The sequence below is a fragment of the Mauremys reevesii genome, linkage group 2, assembly GCF_016161935.1.
Source record: "Mauremys reevesii isolate NIE-2019 linkage group 2, ASM1616193v1, whole genome shotgun sequence".
Taxonomy (NCBI): domain Eukaryota; kingdom Metazoa; phylum Chordata; order Testudines; family Geoemydidae; genus Mauremys; species Mauremys reevesii.
In genome coordinates, this window is record NC_052624.1 from 218,836,335 (window position 1) to 218,854,407 (window position 18,073).

General features: G+C 38.8%; 1 protein-coding gene across 4 annotated transcripts in view; it reads right to left on the bottom strand.

Moving 5' to 3' along the window:
• The window catches only part of RB1CC1 (RB1 inducible coiled-coil 1), a 172,336-nt gene that overhangs the window by 56,955 nt on the left and 97,308 nt on the right, over window positions 1-18,073 (bottom strand). For all 4 annotated transcript variants that reach the window (XM_039522880.1, XM_039522879.1, XM_039522881.1 and 1 more), the window contains one exon: window positions 8,152-10,052. In XM_039522880.1, the coding sequence (XP_039378814.1) occupies window positions 8,152-10,052 (1,901 nt within the window). The remainder of the gene's footprint in view (window positions 1-8,151; window positions 10,053-18,073) is intronic.

Consider the following 18,073-nt stretch of genomic DNA (forward strand, 5'->3'; position numbering starts at 1 on the left):
GGGCACTTACTGAGAATAGTCTTCTCAGGGAGCTGACCAACTGCTTCACTACAGCCTACTTAGAATCAAACAAGTATGCAGCCAATATTCATAACTTTAAATAAAAAAATGATACATGCATACAAATAGGATTAACAGATTCAATAGCTCATAACCTTTACAGAGATATGTTACATGGCATATGTAGTATAAAACACATTCTAGTTACGTTATATACATACATTCATATGCATATTTCCATAAAGCCATATGGGAGTCACACTCACCGGTACCGGTGGCACAGGGGACCAGTGCCTCGATTCCAGTGTCCCATGTCTTGTAGGGGGAGAGTGGGGCATCAGGGACCTGGGTCTTCTGACCGGAGATGAGATGCCCGAGTCCTAGGCCACAGAGATAGGGATGTACATCTGTGGTCTGGGGACTGAGGGTGCTCTACTGCCCTATGGGGCGGTCCCATGATCGGCTTGCACTTAGGTGTTGGGGCCTTAGCAGTGTCTGGCGCCTGGCACAGTGTCTGTAGAGTCAGTCGGCCTGCTTGTTCTTGGCCACTGGGGAAGCCCCGAGACAGGCACATGACCTGACATACATAATTTGCCCCAAGGCCCCCATCATTTCTGGTGCCGGCGGGGCATCTTCTTCTTTTGCCACTTCTTCGGCATGGGTGAGGGAGAATGGTGCCGGGCAGAGCCTGGTGCTGGCAGTGTGCTCTGCACCGATTCCGAGGTGCTCAGGGTGGGATCCAAGTGGGAGTGAAGTGCAGCCTCCATGAGGAGGGCCCTCAAGCAGATATCCTGCTCCTTCTGGGTTCTAGGGTTAAAATTCTTATAGATTCTGCACTTGTCCTTTATATGGGACTCCTCCAAGCACTTCAAACAACTGTTGTGGGAACACTCAGGCATCAGCCTGTTGCATGACGAGCATGGTTTGAAGCCAGGAGAGCACAGCATGCCCCGCTCCAGGGCGAAGTCCAGCTGGGGCTCTAACTACCAAACTAACCTATCACTTAACTTAATGGCTAACCAAGTACCTACAAACTATATACAAAGAAGACAGACAATGGGCTGTGAAGAACTGCTAATGCTCTTGCAATGCAAGACAAGGTACTCCGACCATCATAGGCGGTAAGAAGGAAATGAGAGGGCACAGGGTCGGCAGCGCCTAATATACCAATGCATGAGGGCAGTACTCAAGAGGTGCTACAGTCGACCCTACAGATACTGCTACGGCAAATATTTCTGACGACTGTGCATATGGGCACACACATACCTAGAATGGAATTGTCATGAGCAAGCACTCCAAGAAGAATTCATGTTCCCTGCAGACGTTTTTCTTCCTCTGCAGAAAAGACTCTGCTGGAGAGGACTGCAACTATGCCTTTCGCCTACCACGGGCTGCTGTGGCACCTGAACAGAGGGTAGCTGGCTCACCAGCTGGAGCAGCCCGCCATGGATAGGGAGCAAAGCTGCATTCCTCACTGTGCCCTGCCTGCAGGGCCAGATGAGGAGGACGGGATATGGGGGGGGAGAGAGAGACAGTGTGGGGAACACAGGGCTGCTAGGGTCACATGGACTGGAGTTCAGAAGGGCTAGTGCGGGGGACGGATTGCAGTGAAGCTGAATGGGAGTGGTGCCTGAGTGCAGCTGCAGGGACACATGAGGACAGGGTAAGAAGGGGTGGCTAAGTGGGGGTCCAGGGACACATGGAAAGAGGCAGATGGGCCTGACTGACTGGGAGAGACTGGGGTCAGCCAGGGTCTGACATGGAGGAGGCTCCCCAATCCCTAACACCCCCCCCCCAAAAAAAACCAAAACAAACAACCGTGTTCCATACTTCCCTCCACACACCCAACATCCCTCCAGGTTCAATCCCAGACAACTCCTCAGCAATTACTTCCCTGTCCCTCAGCTTCTCCATTACCCCTGACTCCCTCAAACCTTTGCACTGCTTCTGAGGGGTGTGGTAAATAGGATTCTGTACTGTAGTTTAAATTATTACTCAACGTTCTATATTAATATGCCTAGTAAATAATCTATTCGTTAAAAAAAAAAATCCTGAATCATTTTTTTCTGTATTGTAACAGACACGCTTGCTGACATTTATTCTGAAGTACATTACCAAAATAATTGAAATTGGTAAGATTATACTCTGTTATTTTGACAAATAAGATATGCAGAATTTTAAAACACTATGTGCAGAATTTTAAATTTTTTTGGCACAGAATTGCCCCGAGTATAATCTATAATTGCTTTGCACTCAATTTTAAAATTGCCAAAAAGAAGCTTATTTACTTCTTTAAAAAGTCTTAATGGAATTAAAATGTTCTACATATTAAAGACTGTTCCAGGCAGATTCCAGGCCTCCTTGTATCAGCATGTGAAAGCAAAAAATTTTGGCAAGCTTTCCTAGTGGACAGTCCTAAACCTGGGAATATAACTGATGAAAAATGTCTGGTCTCTGTCTCCACCTCTGGAAGTAAATGAAAATCCAGTATGAAGATTGCTGAATGTGAACAGGATAGAAAAGTAGATTTATACTTTTGATTAATAAAATCTGAGGAGTTCTGCTCCATCCATAACTATATATAACACTGATTCCTAATAATTAAGTCCCAAATCTCTCAAAAATTTAAATGTGAAGTACAGCCATCAGCTCTGGTAACACATCAATGAACTAAGATGATGTGTGCCAGTCATTTAAAAAAAAAAGTTTCCTTCAGAAAAAGGGCTTCTCAGGGATATTACTGTAGGCTTCCACAGTTCTATCTCAGAGACTTCAATTCTATCACCTGTAATGTCATAAATTCTGACATCCACTCTTCAGAGACATGTCTATTCCTGCTAGCACTGGCAGAAGCATGCATCGTAATTAAAAAGCTATTTTCAAATATTGTTACATTTTATTGATGATGATGAGTGCTTCTGATATTGATATTTCAGACTGTTGTGTTTTGTAAAGTGACTGGGTTTTAGTTTAAGTATGTATTATCCACAATTTCTCTTTGGTTAAGTCATGGGGCTTATGCTTCATTCTCCTCTTCTTCCTCCCCCTCCATATTCTTAAGTATCTTCATAATTTAGTAGTTTGGCTTTCATGGCACTGTTCTTGTTCTCCTACTTATCTGACTACCGCTAAGCATCTCCCCTAGCAGTCCCTCATATTCCCTTTGCCCCTTCCTGATGGGGTCCAACAAGCCTCTGTCGTAAGTTGATACCTGTTCTTTGTGCATCTTATTCCTATTTACAGTGCGCAGACACAGATTTAACTATTATCTCTGTGCTGACCACTCTTGGCCTCCCTCTTTCTGTCCAGCCCTACATATCATCGTGTCTGAAACATATCAATGGAAGGTACGTCATCAGCTCTAGCCTTAGTATCAATAAAGAATTTGGGTTTAGTCATCTTTCTTCCTAAACACTCTTCCCTTCCTCAATTCTCTATTACTGCTGGCAATTCTACCCTCCATTGCCAACGTTCACAATCTGGAGTCATTCTTCTCACACCTCTAGACCTTTCAAAATCTTCCTGCATCAAGGTAAAATAATTACTGAAACTTGTCTCCTATTACATACCCTGCCATGCTAGTCATGATGCTCAGTTTCTGTGCATCTCTCCAAGCACTTCTTCCACTCCCATCTCTGTGCCTAGCATATTTTTAATGCAAATTCCTTCTCATTCTCAAACTGCACTTGTGTTATTTTCTTTGCAACCAAAGCAATAGCTGCCTATGAGCAGAAGAAACTGATTAGCTGCATTTCTCAGTTACTAATGCTGGAATCACCAAGAGAGCTCTTTTAGATTTATAACCTATATTTAAGCAACTGATAAAAGGAACCACTGAATTCATTTCCCCCTTTCCTCCTCCTTTCCTTACAGACCTATGTGACCTCATTCATTATCAACTATAATGGTATTTCAAATAAATCTGAGACTCGAAGTGTAACAAGTCTAAAACTAATGCAGCTTGAGAGAAAAAAGAAAAACCTAGATTTGATTACCTTTATTTAAATCATCAAAATTCCCATCCCTTTATATAAAACAGACAATATGCACTTTTAAAAATCATTCAACTTTTGTACAGAGATTCAAAGTTTCAGACTTTACAGAATACTAACTTGTAAATTTGCTCACTCTTTCACTTTTGTTCTTGTACTTTACTCATGCTAAAAGAACTTTCCACTAAAAGGCTTCAAAACAAAAAAAAAGTATAAAACTGTTTACCCACTGAGTACATTTCTGTGTCTGAAAGATGAAGCAAGCCACCATTACTTAGTGCAGTTTTGCCATTGATTTTAATGGGAGTGGAACTGGGCCTAAAGTTGAACATACTTAAGACATGTGAAAGCACATAACTCCTTTAATCTAAAAAAGTAATATCTCTTTAAAAGTTGTACATCATTCTTTGAATATATGGTGCTCAGATCAACAACATTTAACTATGCACTATTTGCAGAGCTAGATTATTAAAAAAACACAGCACTTTAGGCTGTACACAAACAAAACAATGAATGTATAATATCATAGCAAATATTGCACACACTACTTTGTGTACATGCAGAAGTTTGGATAAGTGTTGCTTTCCCGTTTTCCTCCCCTTGCACACCTATGCAATTCAGAATAGATGGATTAATGAGCTAGGAACCTGATTTGAAATATCTAGTCTTCCTTGAACAAGTTTAAATCATGCAATCAACTCAACTCTTCATTTGTGAAGGGAATTTATTTATTAAAGTGCAGTATACAGCGTGGGCATATTTGGGATGAGACCTTACAAATAAGGACCTTTCTGTTTTACATGAACACAAAAGATTCCATTACATGATTCATAATGGGTGGGAGAACTGCTCTATTTGCAAAACTTTCCCCATCCTGGACATTTCTGCAGCATGCTCTACACTATGTGTTGCTTGTTTATTCATGGACTAAGAAAACACAGAAAGGGAAAGCTTTACCATACTGCCTGTTAATGTGCTTCAATGATGTTCTACAGAGACTACCAATAGACATTTGAAGTTAGTCTTGGTATGAAGACTGAATTATCTTTCACCTTTCTAAGATGGCCAACAAGGGTGCAAATTAGAGTTAAATTTTGGAGGGCAATTTTTCTTGTGTGGAGAAAAAACCCTATCCAATAAGAACTGGAATGGGACAGAATCATTGTACATATGGGCTTCTATCCAGACATTAGTTGCTTCTATTTGTCATTACCCCATAGTCCAGAAATGAACTAGTGATCTTCTAATGAAATTCTCCATATCCTATTAATCTCCTGAGTCATCCAGTCACACAGACAAATCCAGTAAAAGAGCTCGCATCTGTGTTTCTGACTACATTACAGGCGTGTCTACACAAGAAGTTAGTGAACAGCAAATTAAGGTAGAATTTACTATACACTTGCTAATCTACATTAAATTCCTATGTGGGCACACTGTGCACTAACAGTGCCTTGGGCAGTTTAGCTTAGTACACTTTAAAGAGTATTCAGCTAAAGCACACAAAGGCACTTTTAGTGCACAGTAAGAATGTCCACATGGGGAATTAGTGTGAAATAGCTAGTGCACTGTAAATTTATATCTTATCTTGCTGCTCACTAATTTATCCACATAGACAAGCCCTAACACTTCTGGGAAATCTCCCATCATAGCAATTTTATTGGTGATATGAGCAGGTGTACACATCCCCCACAACTGCCATGGAAAGCTTCCTATTTGTCACTGGTTAATAGCTTTTTCAAGGAAACCTGTCTAATATAGATAGCTTACAGTAAAGTTTGCCAAATAATTTCTATTATAAAGATCCTGTTTTTAATTAATTACATCTTTGCCCTGTCTGGCCTGAATTTTTCCATGCTGAGTGTCTGCCTCAGGTTGAATATTTTTTTGGAAAGTTGCAGTTCTCCTAGTTCAGCCATGCCCAAGCGAAATTAGGGATGACACTCTTTTGCTTATATTAATTCCTACAACTATTTCACTGAGAAGCTCTACCACCTCCTGGCCTTGGGAGCAAGAATATGATATTTGGCAGGGTGTCACACTAATATGAAGGATGTTTCTTTTGCCACCCTCATGAAAATGCACCCAAATTTGGCAATGTTATAAGCCTCTGAAAAACTGCTGGTCACTTAATACTCAGTAGAGCAGTGGCTCTCAACCTTTCCTGACTACAGTACCCCTTTTGGGAGTCTGATTTGTCTTGCGTACTCCAAAGTTATATCTCACTTAAAAACTACTTGCTTACAAAATCAGACATAAAAATACGCAAGTGTCACAGCACACTATTACTGAAAAAAAATTGCTTACTTTCTCATTTTACCATATAACTATAAAATCAATCAATTGGAATATAAATATTTCACTTATATTTTAGTGTATAGACTATAGAGTAGAACAGTCAAGTCATTGTATGAAATTTTAATTTGTACTGACTTCGCTAGTGCTTTTTATGCAGCTTGTTGTAAAACTAGGCAAATATCTAGATAAACTGATGTATCCTCTGGAAGACTTCTGTGTACCCTCAGAGTTACGCTTACCCCTGTGTGAGAACCACTGTAGTAAAGGATTGTTACCCTTTCAGTAAACATCACCTATTCTGAGCACTGAATGAGGCAGGGGAGCTATGGAAAAAATAGTATGTGATCATGTAATTAAAGACTATCACAGTGTATAAACCGGCTGAATTAAAGCTGCATTGAATTAAGGAGTACTAGTCTTTCTAAACTTAACCTTTATTGTAAATTTTTTATATGTAGTACTGACAATAGTTAGAGATTTCACTATACAAATGACAGTGTCAAAATCAAACTGATGTGGATAAGACTAGTATTTAAATCAAATTTCACCTTTTTAAAATTTTGTACTGCAAACAAATCATATGCAAATGTATAATATTTTTGAATTCTACATTTAGAGAAGCAGTAATTTTAGAACTCTATCACACTCACTGACATTTAAAAAGAAAAGGAAGATCTAATTTAAATTTTTATCCAAATCTTGGGCCACATTGCTTTTCTGCTGAGCTCTATTTCATTGGTATTTCATATTCTCAACTTACTCTCCAAGCCCATTTGTCTGTTTTGTCTACCTACCACATCATCAAATCTAGACTGAAAACTCAGAGACTGCTTCTCTTACTCATCTGTACTATACCCAGCACAATGAGATTTTTTTATTGGGGTTACTAAGTGCTAACAATATAAATAACAAAATACTGCCCTCCGTTATATTTATGTGACTATGAAAGTAAATGAAGTTTGCACAGCACTTAAACAAAAACAACATTTGATCTCTTTTTTCTGTAAACCTAATGAATTTCTGGTTACCACACTCACACTTCCTTTCAGAGGCATAAGATGATATATTTCAGGTAAGTTATCATGGAACAGCTAGCAAGTGGCAGGTTTATCTGCTGCCAGCAAATGAGCGGTTGGTTGCCAAAAAGGGAATATGGTTTCTTAAAGCAGTTTTCAGGTACCAGATGATAATATACTTGTTTCTAAAATTTCCATTGCACCGTGGACCAGCACCATAACTAGATCTTTGCTGATTTTGTGAACTAATGTGGATGATGTACAATTTGCATAGAACCAACCCTGAGTTACTCCAATTTTTTTTAAATAGCTGTCCTTTTTTTGGACAAGATGGCGAGAAGATAATATTGCACACTCCAAATGCAAGGATAAAAAGTTGTGATGTAAAAATAATTAATCTATCAAACTCTGCTTGTGCTTAGGATCTGTGTGACAGTTTTCAGTAGTTTATGAAGTTGAAATTCAAAAGCCCTATTTTTTTGAAAACATTTTAAAATGTTTCAAACCTTAAATATAATTACAGACGCTGACTTTTTTTTAAAAGCTTGTATTAAATATGGTTTTAAATCCACTACTCATTTTGAAGTTCTTTCCAGAATGTTAAGGAACAGTAATTTAACTTAGCTCTACAAAATATCTTGAGTTAAGAGTCCACTGATGCAAAAAAATGTTATCTATGAGTCTTAACAGTTTGAAACTCTAAGTCAAAATAGTTAAACTGCATCATAAATGTCTAGGAACTGAGGTGGTGTATTGTAGACTACCTTGTAAATGCAGTACACCATAAAAATTGTTGAATTATCTTATTTTTAGATCACTAACAAAGTACAACTTAATTCTTACAGTACCTCTGATTTACTTGCATCTCAAGTAGTTGTATTTTTTCCAAGAGTTCTTTTTCAACAACTTCCCTCTGTAATTCAAACTCCTTAAGGGTTATTCGTATTGCATCCTCTTTTTCACTACTGAGCCTTTGAACAAGTAGTTTTCTTTCCTGTTCTTGGTTAGTTATTAACAGCTCTTTTTCCTCCTCAAGATTATGGATAACAGCTTCAAATTTGTCCTTCTGTTCACACACAGCCAATTTTTCCTCTTTTTGCTTTTCTAGGGCATTCGCTTCCACTTCTAACTTACTCTGTAGTTCTATTATTTGTTCTTTAAGACTTTTTTCTACTTCAAAAGCTTTTTGATGTAAAGAGGTTACTTTGTTTAATTCAATTTTAAGAACATTTGTTTCTTCTTCATGTCTATCCACTAATTCTGAAATGCACAGATCTTTCTCAAATGTCATTAAAGTTCTTAGCTCTACTAGGCCCACTTGATATTCATCATTATTAACTTGTATCTTATGGTTTAAGTTATCTATCTCCTTTCTTAAGTTTTCAGTTTCCTTATCAATAAGGGACTTTAGGATCTCCTGTTGCTGAGTTCTGCTTTCTTCCAACAAAATCTTCATTTCATCAGTTTCTCCTTCCTTCAGTGCAAGTTCAACTTCTAATTTGCACCTCACGTCAAACAGATCAGAAACTTTGAGTTTTAACTTCTCTATCTGTTGCTCCTTCTCTTGGACAACTGCTGCATGAGATTCTTGCATTTGTTCGACTCTCTGCTGGTTTTCTTTTTTAAATTTATCTAAACAATCCTTGTGCTCAGCTATTAGTTTCTCAAATTCCTGCGTATGTCTGATTTGTAGATCGTTTTCCAATTCTTTAAGATGACACTGTTCCAAACTCTGAAGCTCTGCCCTCAAAAGCTGAATTTTTTCATCATTTTCAATATGAAGCTTTTTCAAATCTTCCAATACCATCTCACGTGACTGTCTCAGTTCTTTAATTTCCCAATTCTGATCTTTCATTTGGCCTTCCAATGTAAGTAATTTCCGATCTCTCTCATTCTGCAGACAAACAACAGCTTCTTTTTCATTCTTCACTATCGCAAATTCATTATCTTTATTTTGCAAAACTTCTTCAAGACCTAATAAGTCTCCTGTTAACTTTTTAATCTTTTTTTTGTTTTCTTCAGCATCTTTTAGTAATGTATCAATTCTAGTTTCATACTCACTTTTCAAAGATTGCAATTCTTTTTGATGTTTATCTTTCAGTGCTTTTTCAAGTGAAAGTTTTACTGTTTGTATAATATTCCTTATTTCTACTGATGTACATTTTAAAGAATTTGAAAAGTCACACTGTTCTTTTTGTACAAATGTTCTAAAGTGACAAAGGTCTTCTTTTATGTTTCTTAAATTAAACTGTGATTCCTGGGCAACAACTCTACACTTCTCCATGCGAGCATTTAGAGAATCCTCCTTTACACAAACATTTGTGTCTTGCATACGTCTATTGTCTATTGCATTGATAACTGAAGAATAGAGGGACTCCACCATCATTTCTGGACTTTGCGGATCACTTACTATATTAGGAGATGATGGATTTTCCTCTATTACAAACTCATTCACTGCCGACATAAAGTCCAACTCTGGACTTTCTGCTAGTGAATCCAAGTCTAAAGACCCTTGCTTAAGGGCTTGCTCTAAGTTTGGATGAGCGATTGTTTCAAAATCAAATGTATGAGCATCAATGCTGTCTGGAGACAATTCATCTAATGGAGCTGGGGGACACACAGGAGGACACAAGGGACCCTGAAGACTGAGTGATGGCGGAGTTCTAGAAGAGGTAGCAATTGTGATTCCTTTAGCACTTTCCATCCTTGGTGTAGTAGCAGATTGTGGTGATGCTTGACTATTGGAGACCTGCAAGTATAAAATTTAAACCAAAGCTTTACAAACTGAATGATAAATATATTAATTTTAAGATTTAGCTAAAATTGGCAATATTATAACAAATAAAGTAACCCGAGCACTAGAAAGTGTCAGAATCATTACACATATAACTTTTCAAAAACGGACATTAAAAAGTTAAGGAAATGTAAACTCAAATGGTTTTGACAATTTCAGCATCTTCCTTGAAATCTTTAGTTAGCAAGTGTGATGTGTGTGCAATATTAACTATATGTATATTAAAATTGTACAAACCTGTGGAAGTGATAGCAGTTGCCAAAAAATGCTAAGAGCCAGGAAATTAAAGAAAACCATCACATATTTGATATGAAAATTAATTATCTTTGCTATTGCGCTTTGTTTTCTAATACTGTCAACTTACTTTTTTGAAAAAGTATTATTTAATGAAAAAAGTTGACATGATTTACACTATAACAATATGAATAGGATGCAAAATTAAGATCTAGATGAAGATAAAAATATATCTAACGAAGGCTTCTCTCTGCACACAACTCCCCTTCTTTTTAATCAACTGTTAAAACTTTTAAAATCAAATACATTTTTAGTATTTCAACAAAAATATAAGATTTCACAACATATTTATAAAAATTTCTTGATGCAGTAAGAGGTTTTTGTATATTGCCATTCCTAATATCTGATTTGTGTCCATTTATCCTTTTCCTTAGAGAAAACCTGTAGGAGAACACTTCAACCTCCCTGGCCACACAATAGCAGATCTTAAGGTGGCCATCCTGCAGCAAAAAAACTTCAGGACCAGACTTCAAAGAGAAACTGCTGAGCTCCAGTTCATCTGCAAATTTGACACCATCAGCTCAGGATTAAACAAAGACTGTGAATGGCTTGCCAATTACAGAACCAGTTTCTCCTCCCTTGGTTTTCACACCTCAACTGCTAGAACAGGGCCTCATCCTCCCTGATTGAACTAACCTCGTTATCTCTAGCTTGCTTCTTGCTTGCATATATAAACCTGCCCCTGGAAATTTCCACCACTTGCATCTGAAGAAGTGGGTATTCACCCACGAAAGCTCATGCTGCAGAACGTCTGTTAGTCTATAAGGTGCCACAGGATTCTTTGTTGCTTTTACAGATCCAGACTAACACGGCTACCCCTCTGATACTTGTTAATGTAAATGAAAATGAAGTCATTGGGCCAAGTATCAGAGGGGTAGCTGTGTTAGTCTGGATCTGTAAAAGCAGCAAAGAGTCCTGTGGCACCTTATAGACTAACAGACATTGGAGCATGAGCTTTCGTGGGTGAATACCCATTTCATTCATGCATCTGACCAAGTGGGTATTCACCCACGAAAGCTTATGCTCCAGTACGTCTGTTAGTCTATAAGGTGCCACAGGACTCTCTGCTGCTTTCATTGGGCCAGAGAGTGTGTGTGAAAATGACACTACAGCCTGGTATTCTCCTAGGATGTGGGAGACCAAGATCAAGTTCCTGGTCCAATGACTAAGTATCCACAATGGAACAGCCTGAGAGAGACTCACATCATAATATCCCAAAGCCCAGTGGCTAGGGTCAACTGTTGTAACGTGGATGACCCAAGTTCAAATCCTTTCTCCACATAAAGCAGAAGGGGAAATCAAAACTGGGTCTCTCACATGCCAGGTGAGTGTTCTAATCACTGGGCTTAAAGTTATAAGGAAGGCTTCCTCCACCTCCTCCTGCTACTCAAGGCCAAAAGAGTATGTTTTTATTTGGCAGATTCATGTCTAATTTGTGAACAGGTTTGGGTCAACCAAAAATTAAATTTTTCAGAGAAGCTATTCATCTGAGTCATTTTGCCCAGCTGAAATAACAACAATTAGCTATAACTGGTAAGCTTTTTTTGTCTCAGCAAAGCAGGCAATGACTGAATGAACAGAGACTAAGTTAGCTCCCCTTAGGTCAAGGCTGAGCCACAATCGTAGAGTGTAGGTTTTTTCTTTTGTGGATACCTAGAGTACTTTATTCTCCAGGACTAGTAACTCTCAAATACTAAATTCACACATGTGATTTACTTGATTATTTAGAGGTTTTTCCAGTGCTGTTACTCCAAGGGCTATGTTACTTATCAGTCTATGTATACTCCAAAATAATTTTCTGGAATACACCTTTTATTTCCTAAACACTACCAACAGAAAGAGTGGTACAATTTTCAAGCAGGCAAAGTTTGAACCTCAGAACACAAATAAAACTTAAAATGTTCATTTAAACAAGCATAAAATCAAGACAAAAATATAGATGATTTTACTCTATATTGAGTCTGAATTTATATTATGGTTAATATATGGTTTTATTTCTACCTCAACATTCTGGAACAGAGGTTAAAACCCTACTTTACGATGTGTATCTTATAGTTAATATAGGAATCTCATCACAAAGAATCTTCTTCGTTAGTGCAGAATCTCACCACAAAGAATCTTCTTCGTTAGTGCAGAATTGCAAAGCACTTCAAATTCTGCTGGATATTCTGCTGTAATCCCACTGAGTTGATACACAGCCATTAAAAAGACAAACCTGAGTAAGTTATTCATATTTCACCCACACCGATCCTCCAAATTTGCTAAAGAGCAGAAGTATAACTGAAATGTGTATATCCCAGGGAAATACACAAGTAGAAACCAAAATGAATTTAATTAAAGGCATATTTACAATATTTAGTGTCATTGCTGAAGGCCAACTGGGAAATCTGTGTGCTGTCCCCGCCCCACCCCGAGCACTGGTTCCACTGTGGCCAAGGGAGCTGCGGGGGCAGCGCCTGTGAGCAGAGGCAGGCCGCAGAGCTGCCTAGCCGTACCTCCATCTAGGAGCAGTAGGGACATGTTGCCGCTTCTGGGGAGCTGCCCAAGGTGAGCGCCACCCGGATCCAGCACCCCCTCTCATGCCCCAAGCCTCTGCCCCAAGCCCCTCCTGCACCCATACTCCCTCCCTCTTAGTTAACTGGAATTTTTGACTCACTGGCAGCCCCTATTCCCCCAACATGCTGGATACTGTACCTTTAATGTACAACAGGCATCCCATGACAAAGTAGAAATATTTCAGAGACTGTTGCTCTTATGTTGTCACTAATTTTTTAGGCCTCAATTCTGCAAAGAGTTTCATGAAGAGGGATACTTATGCCTACACAGATATCTCTGCGGATAAGGATTAGGGCCTTAGTAAAGTTACCACTGCCTGCAGAATTGTTCAGTAGAAAAATGAAGCAGGGCAGTTAAAATTCCTCTATTGCTATTTTCTGCCCTCCACTGGTTCACTTTCAAAAAATTACCTTCAACTATAAATGCTAGAAACTAATGGAAATCCTGCGCTCTGCAGAATGGTATTATGATATGAGCGCTCTTAATTGTCAAACATAGGCTGGGCGTATGACAGTCTTGACTTACATGGATAACAGCAATATCATTTGTAAATTCACTAGCACCAAACATAAAATTACCAGGTTGTCAAGCCTCAGAGCTTCAGGGAGCATGGTACAATTCCAAGTGGAAATTAGAAAGATTAATGCAATTAGGTATATTAAAGAGTTTTCATGCTTCTCTTCTACAACTAGCCACTGTCTAAAAAAACTGATGCTGCACTTGTCTGTCTCAGCAGGCATTTCCTGTGTTCGTAATCAATATGGCCTTTTTAGCTCTGAAAAAATGAGGTGATTTAAATATTGAAAAAGGGGAAAAAGTCTCCAAGAAAAAACACTATTTTTCTTAAAGGGATTGTCCCATGTTTGCTACTACTATCAAACATTTTTTTCCTTTGGGGTTAAATTTCAATGTATGTAATTTCTTTCAGTAAAACCTGTAAAAAAAAAAAAAGTTGCAGGACCCCTGCTGTAGTGACAAGCATCTGGATTCACAACAGATGCTTTAAAAATATATATATCAGCAACACTTAAATATGTTTAATATTGGCCAAACTAGAAACATGTTTTTTGATGAACATGAGCCAGTACTGATGTCAGGGTGAGCATAGTAAATATCACTTCAAAGACAATGTAAGGTTCGGATGTCCCGGGGATTTCAGAAATTCAAAATTTAAAGAATGCAGCAGTCTTAACACCATATTTCAGGAAAGACTGAAATCATCCCTTAAAGATTAGCTCAATTCAAAGGCGAATGATTATTATTCAAAATTCATATGGCACACTCCAGACATACACGACATTGTACAATGAATAGATGCATGGCCCCTTTTCCAAATTGATCAAAAGAACAGAGGGGAACTAGGGGAAACAGCAGGAGAGGAGGAAAAGCAGGAGAGAATGCGGGAGGGAGAAAAGAATACACAATAAGTTTACAAGGTTGCTTGGATAATAGTGTGCTTCATGTTAGTCATGCTATTTTTTTTTAAAGTTTTATTTCACTGCAAAACAAATTTGTTTGAAGATTATGGTATAGTGTGGTTTGAAGCTGACCAGGACACAAGGGTAACACCTCTATTCTCACAAAAATGACACAAAAAAGGCTCTTTACTTAAAAGGTATCAAAGCATTACACATATCCATCCCATCTGAGAGCAAGCCTGCTTACAATACAGAAGAACCTCAGCGTTACGAACACCAGAGTTACAAACTGACCAGTGAACACATCTCATTTGGAACCAGAAGTATGCAATCACGCAGCAGAAGAGATTAAAAAGGGAAAATGAAGGGAACATTTAAAAATAAAAAAAAGATTTGACAAAGTAAGGAAACTGTTTCTGGGCTTGTTTCATTTAAATTAACATTGGTAAAGCAACATTTTTCTTTGCATAGTTAAGTTTCAAAGCTGTATTTAGTCAATATTCAATTGTAAACTTTTGAAAGAACTATAAGGCTTTGTTCAGGGTTACAAACATTTCAGTTACAAACAACCTCCATTCCCAAGGTGTTCCTAACTTTGAGGTTCTACTGTACAGTAATTTTTAACATCACACTGGCATAGTGATTATTCAGAGAGAATAATGTCACTTCATGATCAAAATCACTACCTAAGTTCTCTTTGGACATCTCTCACTCAAATAGTGACCAGGCTTATCTTTGTTTATACAGTGAGTTGAGAAGGCATGACAATCAATCATTTTGTGATAAGTGCACAAAATAATTTAGACTAACAAGAAAGTGTTGGAGGGAAGTTCCAAAAAAGAAGTTCACAAAATAAAATAGAGTGTGACAAAACGTCAGTGTTCGTTAATACTTCAATGCAGCATGAAAAACAGGACACACCCTACAATGAAGGAAAAAGAATGTAAAAAAATGGATATTACTTAATATTATCAGGAAATTAAGAGTTTAAAAGGTGAAATAATGGGCTCTGAGGATCTTCAGAAAATGATCAACATCTTCAAAACAAGTTTGAAGAACACCAGTATCCTTAAGTAAATAGCATAACCTATGATACTGTAGAAGTTTCCAGGATTATTTAAACTTGTACATCATGCCAATAATATATTGTTAAAAATGTGTTAAAAGAATAAAACAGAAGTCCGATCAGGACATTTATCCACTGCATTTGGAACAGTATTTGAAGTTATTTATGCAGTTTGGGTATAAATGAGCCCTTTCCTTTCTTCTACAATTTGTCCTGTCAATTTTGGCTTTGATCCTACAATTCATTGAGTGTAGATGGACTGCTGTGCCCACACACAATGAATCACAAGAATCACAAGGTAAAAACCTTGGGAGTAGTGGAGAGATTGAAAGATAATACAGCCGTGGTCTTTATGGTGAGATATCCTTATAGGGATATGGAAATACACCTCTCAGTTCAAGAGCAGCAAATCATGATTATGACAACGAGACAGCCTTTTCCCAAGCAAAGTGTTCATGCTCAAGGTAATGTCAGATTCCCGGTGTACTCTTCGGGGATAGGCACTTTACTACTACAGTTCTTACAGACGGAGAGGTTACTCACCTTGTGCAGTAACTGGAGGTTTTTTGAGATGTGTGTCCCTCTGTCAGTGCTCCATTTTAGGTGCACATGCTCTCCTGTGCCTTTGATTGGAGATTTTTGGTAGCAATGCCCATTCACACTGCACGTGTGCCCCACGCACGCTCGTGCCCTGTATCAAGGCTATATGGGGCTAAATGAGTAAACGGACATTGAGTCCTCCTTTATTCCAAAGCCCATAGAGGCAACTTTGAAGCAGAGGGGAGGAGGGAGGATAGCAGAACACTCACTCTAAGAACTCCAGTTTCTGCACTGGTGAGTAATATCTTCTTCAAGTAGTGTCCCCGTGGGTGCTCGACTTTAGGTGACTCCCTAGCAGTAACCCTTTAAGGAGGTGGGAATTTCAAAACAGAGTCCATCACTGAAGAAAGAATTGTGTTGCCTACTGTGGCATTTGATCTTGCAGTGTCATCAGAACACGTGTGCACTGAGGACTGTATTACAGCCCTGCAAATTTCAGGAACCTGTACGTCCTCGAGTAGGGCTACACACGTAGACTGTAATCTAGTAGAGTGTACAGATACTCTTAGAGGAGGTGTAATCTTAGTGAAACCATAAAAGGCAATAATCCATTCAGAAAGCCTCTGATCGGAGACAGGCACTCCCCTTCGCCTATCTGCAATAGAAACAAAGAGTCTAGGGGTCTTCCTGAATGACCTATTTCTGTCCAAGTCAAAGACTAATGCCCTCTTAAAATCTAGTGTACGAAAGGCAGACTCCTGTGTAGACTGATGTGGCTTGGGGGGTGAGGGTGAAGGAAGGTTAACAGTTTGGTTGATGTGAAATTCAGAAGACACCTTAGATAAAAACTTTGGATTGTGTCATAAAGATACTTTCTCCTTAGAGAGGAAAATAAAAGGATGGGGATCTAACAGCAGACCCATCTCCCCAATTCTTTAGCAAAAGTGATGGCCACCAAAAAGATATGTCTTCATAGACAGACATACCAGCGAGTATGCAGCTAGTGGTTTAAAGCAGCAGATTGAGATCCCAAAGTGGTGTGGGGGCTCTAATCTGCAGAAAAAGATTGACAAATGTTTTAGAACTCTTGCTGTGGTTGGATGAGCAAATACAGAGAAAACTTCTACTGGCACATGGAAAGCTGTAATTGATGCTAAATGAATCTTGATAGAAAAGCTTGATTTTTTTCCAATTCCAACAGGTAATACAAAATTGAAGGAAGAGGTGACTGGATAGGAGAAAATTGCCACTGGTTACACCAAAGATTATATCTTTTCTATTTCTGAAATTAAGTATGTCTCGTAGATTCCTTTCTGCTATTTAAAAGTATATTTAGTATTTCCGATGAACAGGCAGCCTCTAGTCCTGAGAGCCACTGAGGGCCCGAACTTGCAATTGGAGATAGTTCATATGGGTTGAAGTGCCTGAACTGCATCCTGAGACAACAATCAATGTGTGATTGGGAGCTGTCACAGAAGGAGAGAGGTGAGTTTGATCATGTAAGGAAACCAAACTTGTCCTAGCCAAGTTGGTGCAAACAAAATGACTTTGGCTTGGTCCTGTCCGATCTTGATAAGGACCTTTAAGAGCACTGGAGTTGTAAGATATGCATAAAAAAGACCTTTTGTCCATATAATGAGGTAAGTGTGTTCTAAAGATTGGGGATCAAGTCCCTCACAGGAAGAGAATTTCCTGCCCTCTAAGTTCGCTGCTGTGGCAAAAAGGTGGACTTCTGGTAGGAATATTTTGTTGAGGACTTGAGAGTCCAATTCCCGTTCATCATTTAGGGAGAAGTGTCTGCTGAGATCGTATGTTCTGGTGTTTTGTATACTCAGGAGGTAAGAAGCCAAGATGATTATGTGACTATGCACCAGTTCCAAAGATGTATTGCTTCACTGCAGAGTGAATCATAGAATATCAGGGTTGGAAGGGACCTCAGGACGTCATCTAGTCCAACCCCCTGCTCAAAGCAGGACCAATCCCCAACTAAATCATCCCAGCCAGGGTTTTCTCAAGCCGGACCTTAAACTCTAAAGAAGGAGATTCCACCACCTCCCTAGGTAACCCATTCCAGTGCTTCACCACCCTCCTAGTGAAAAAGT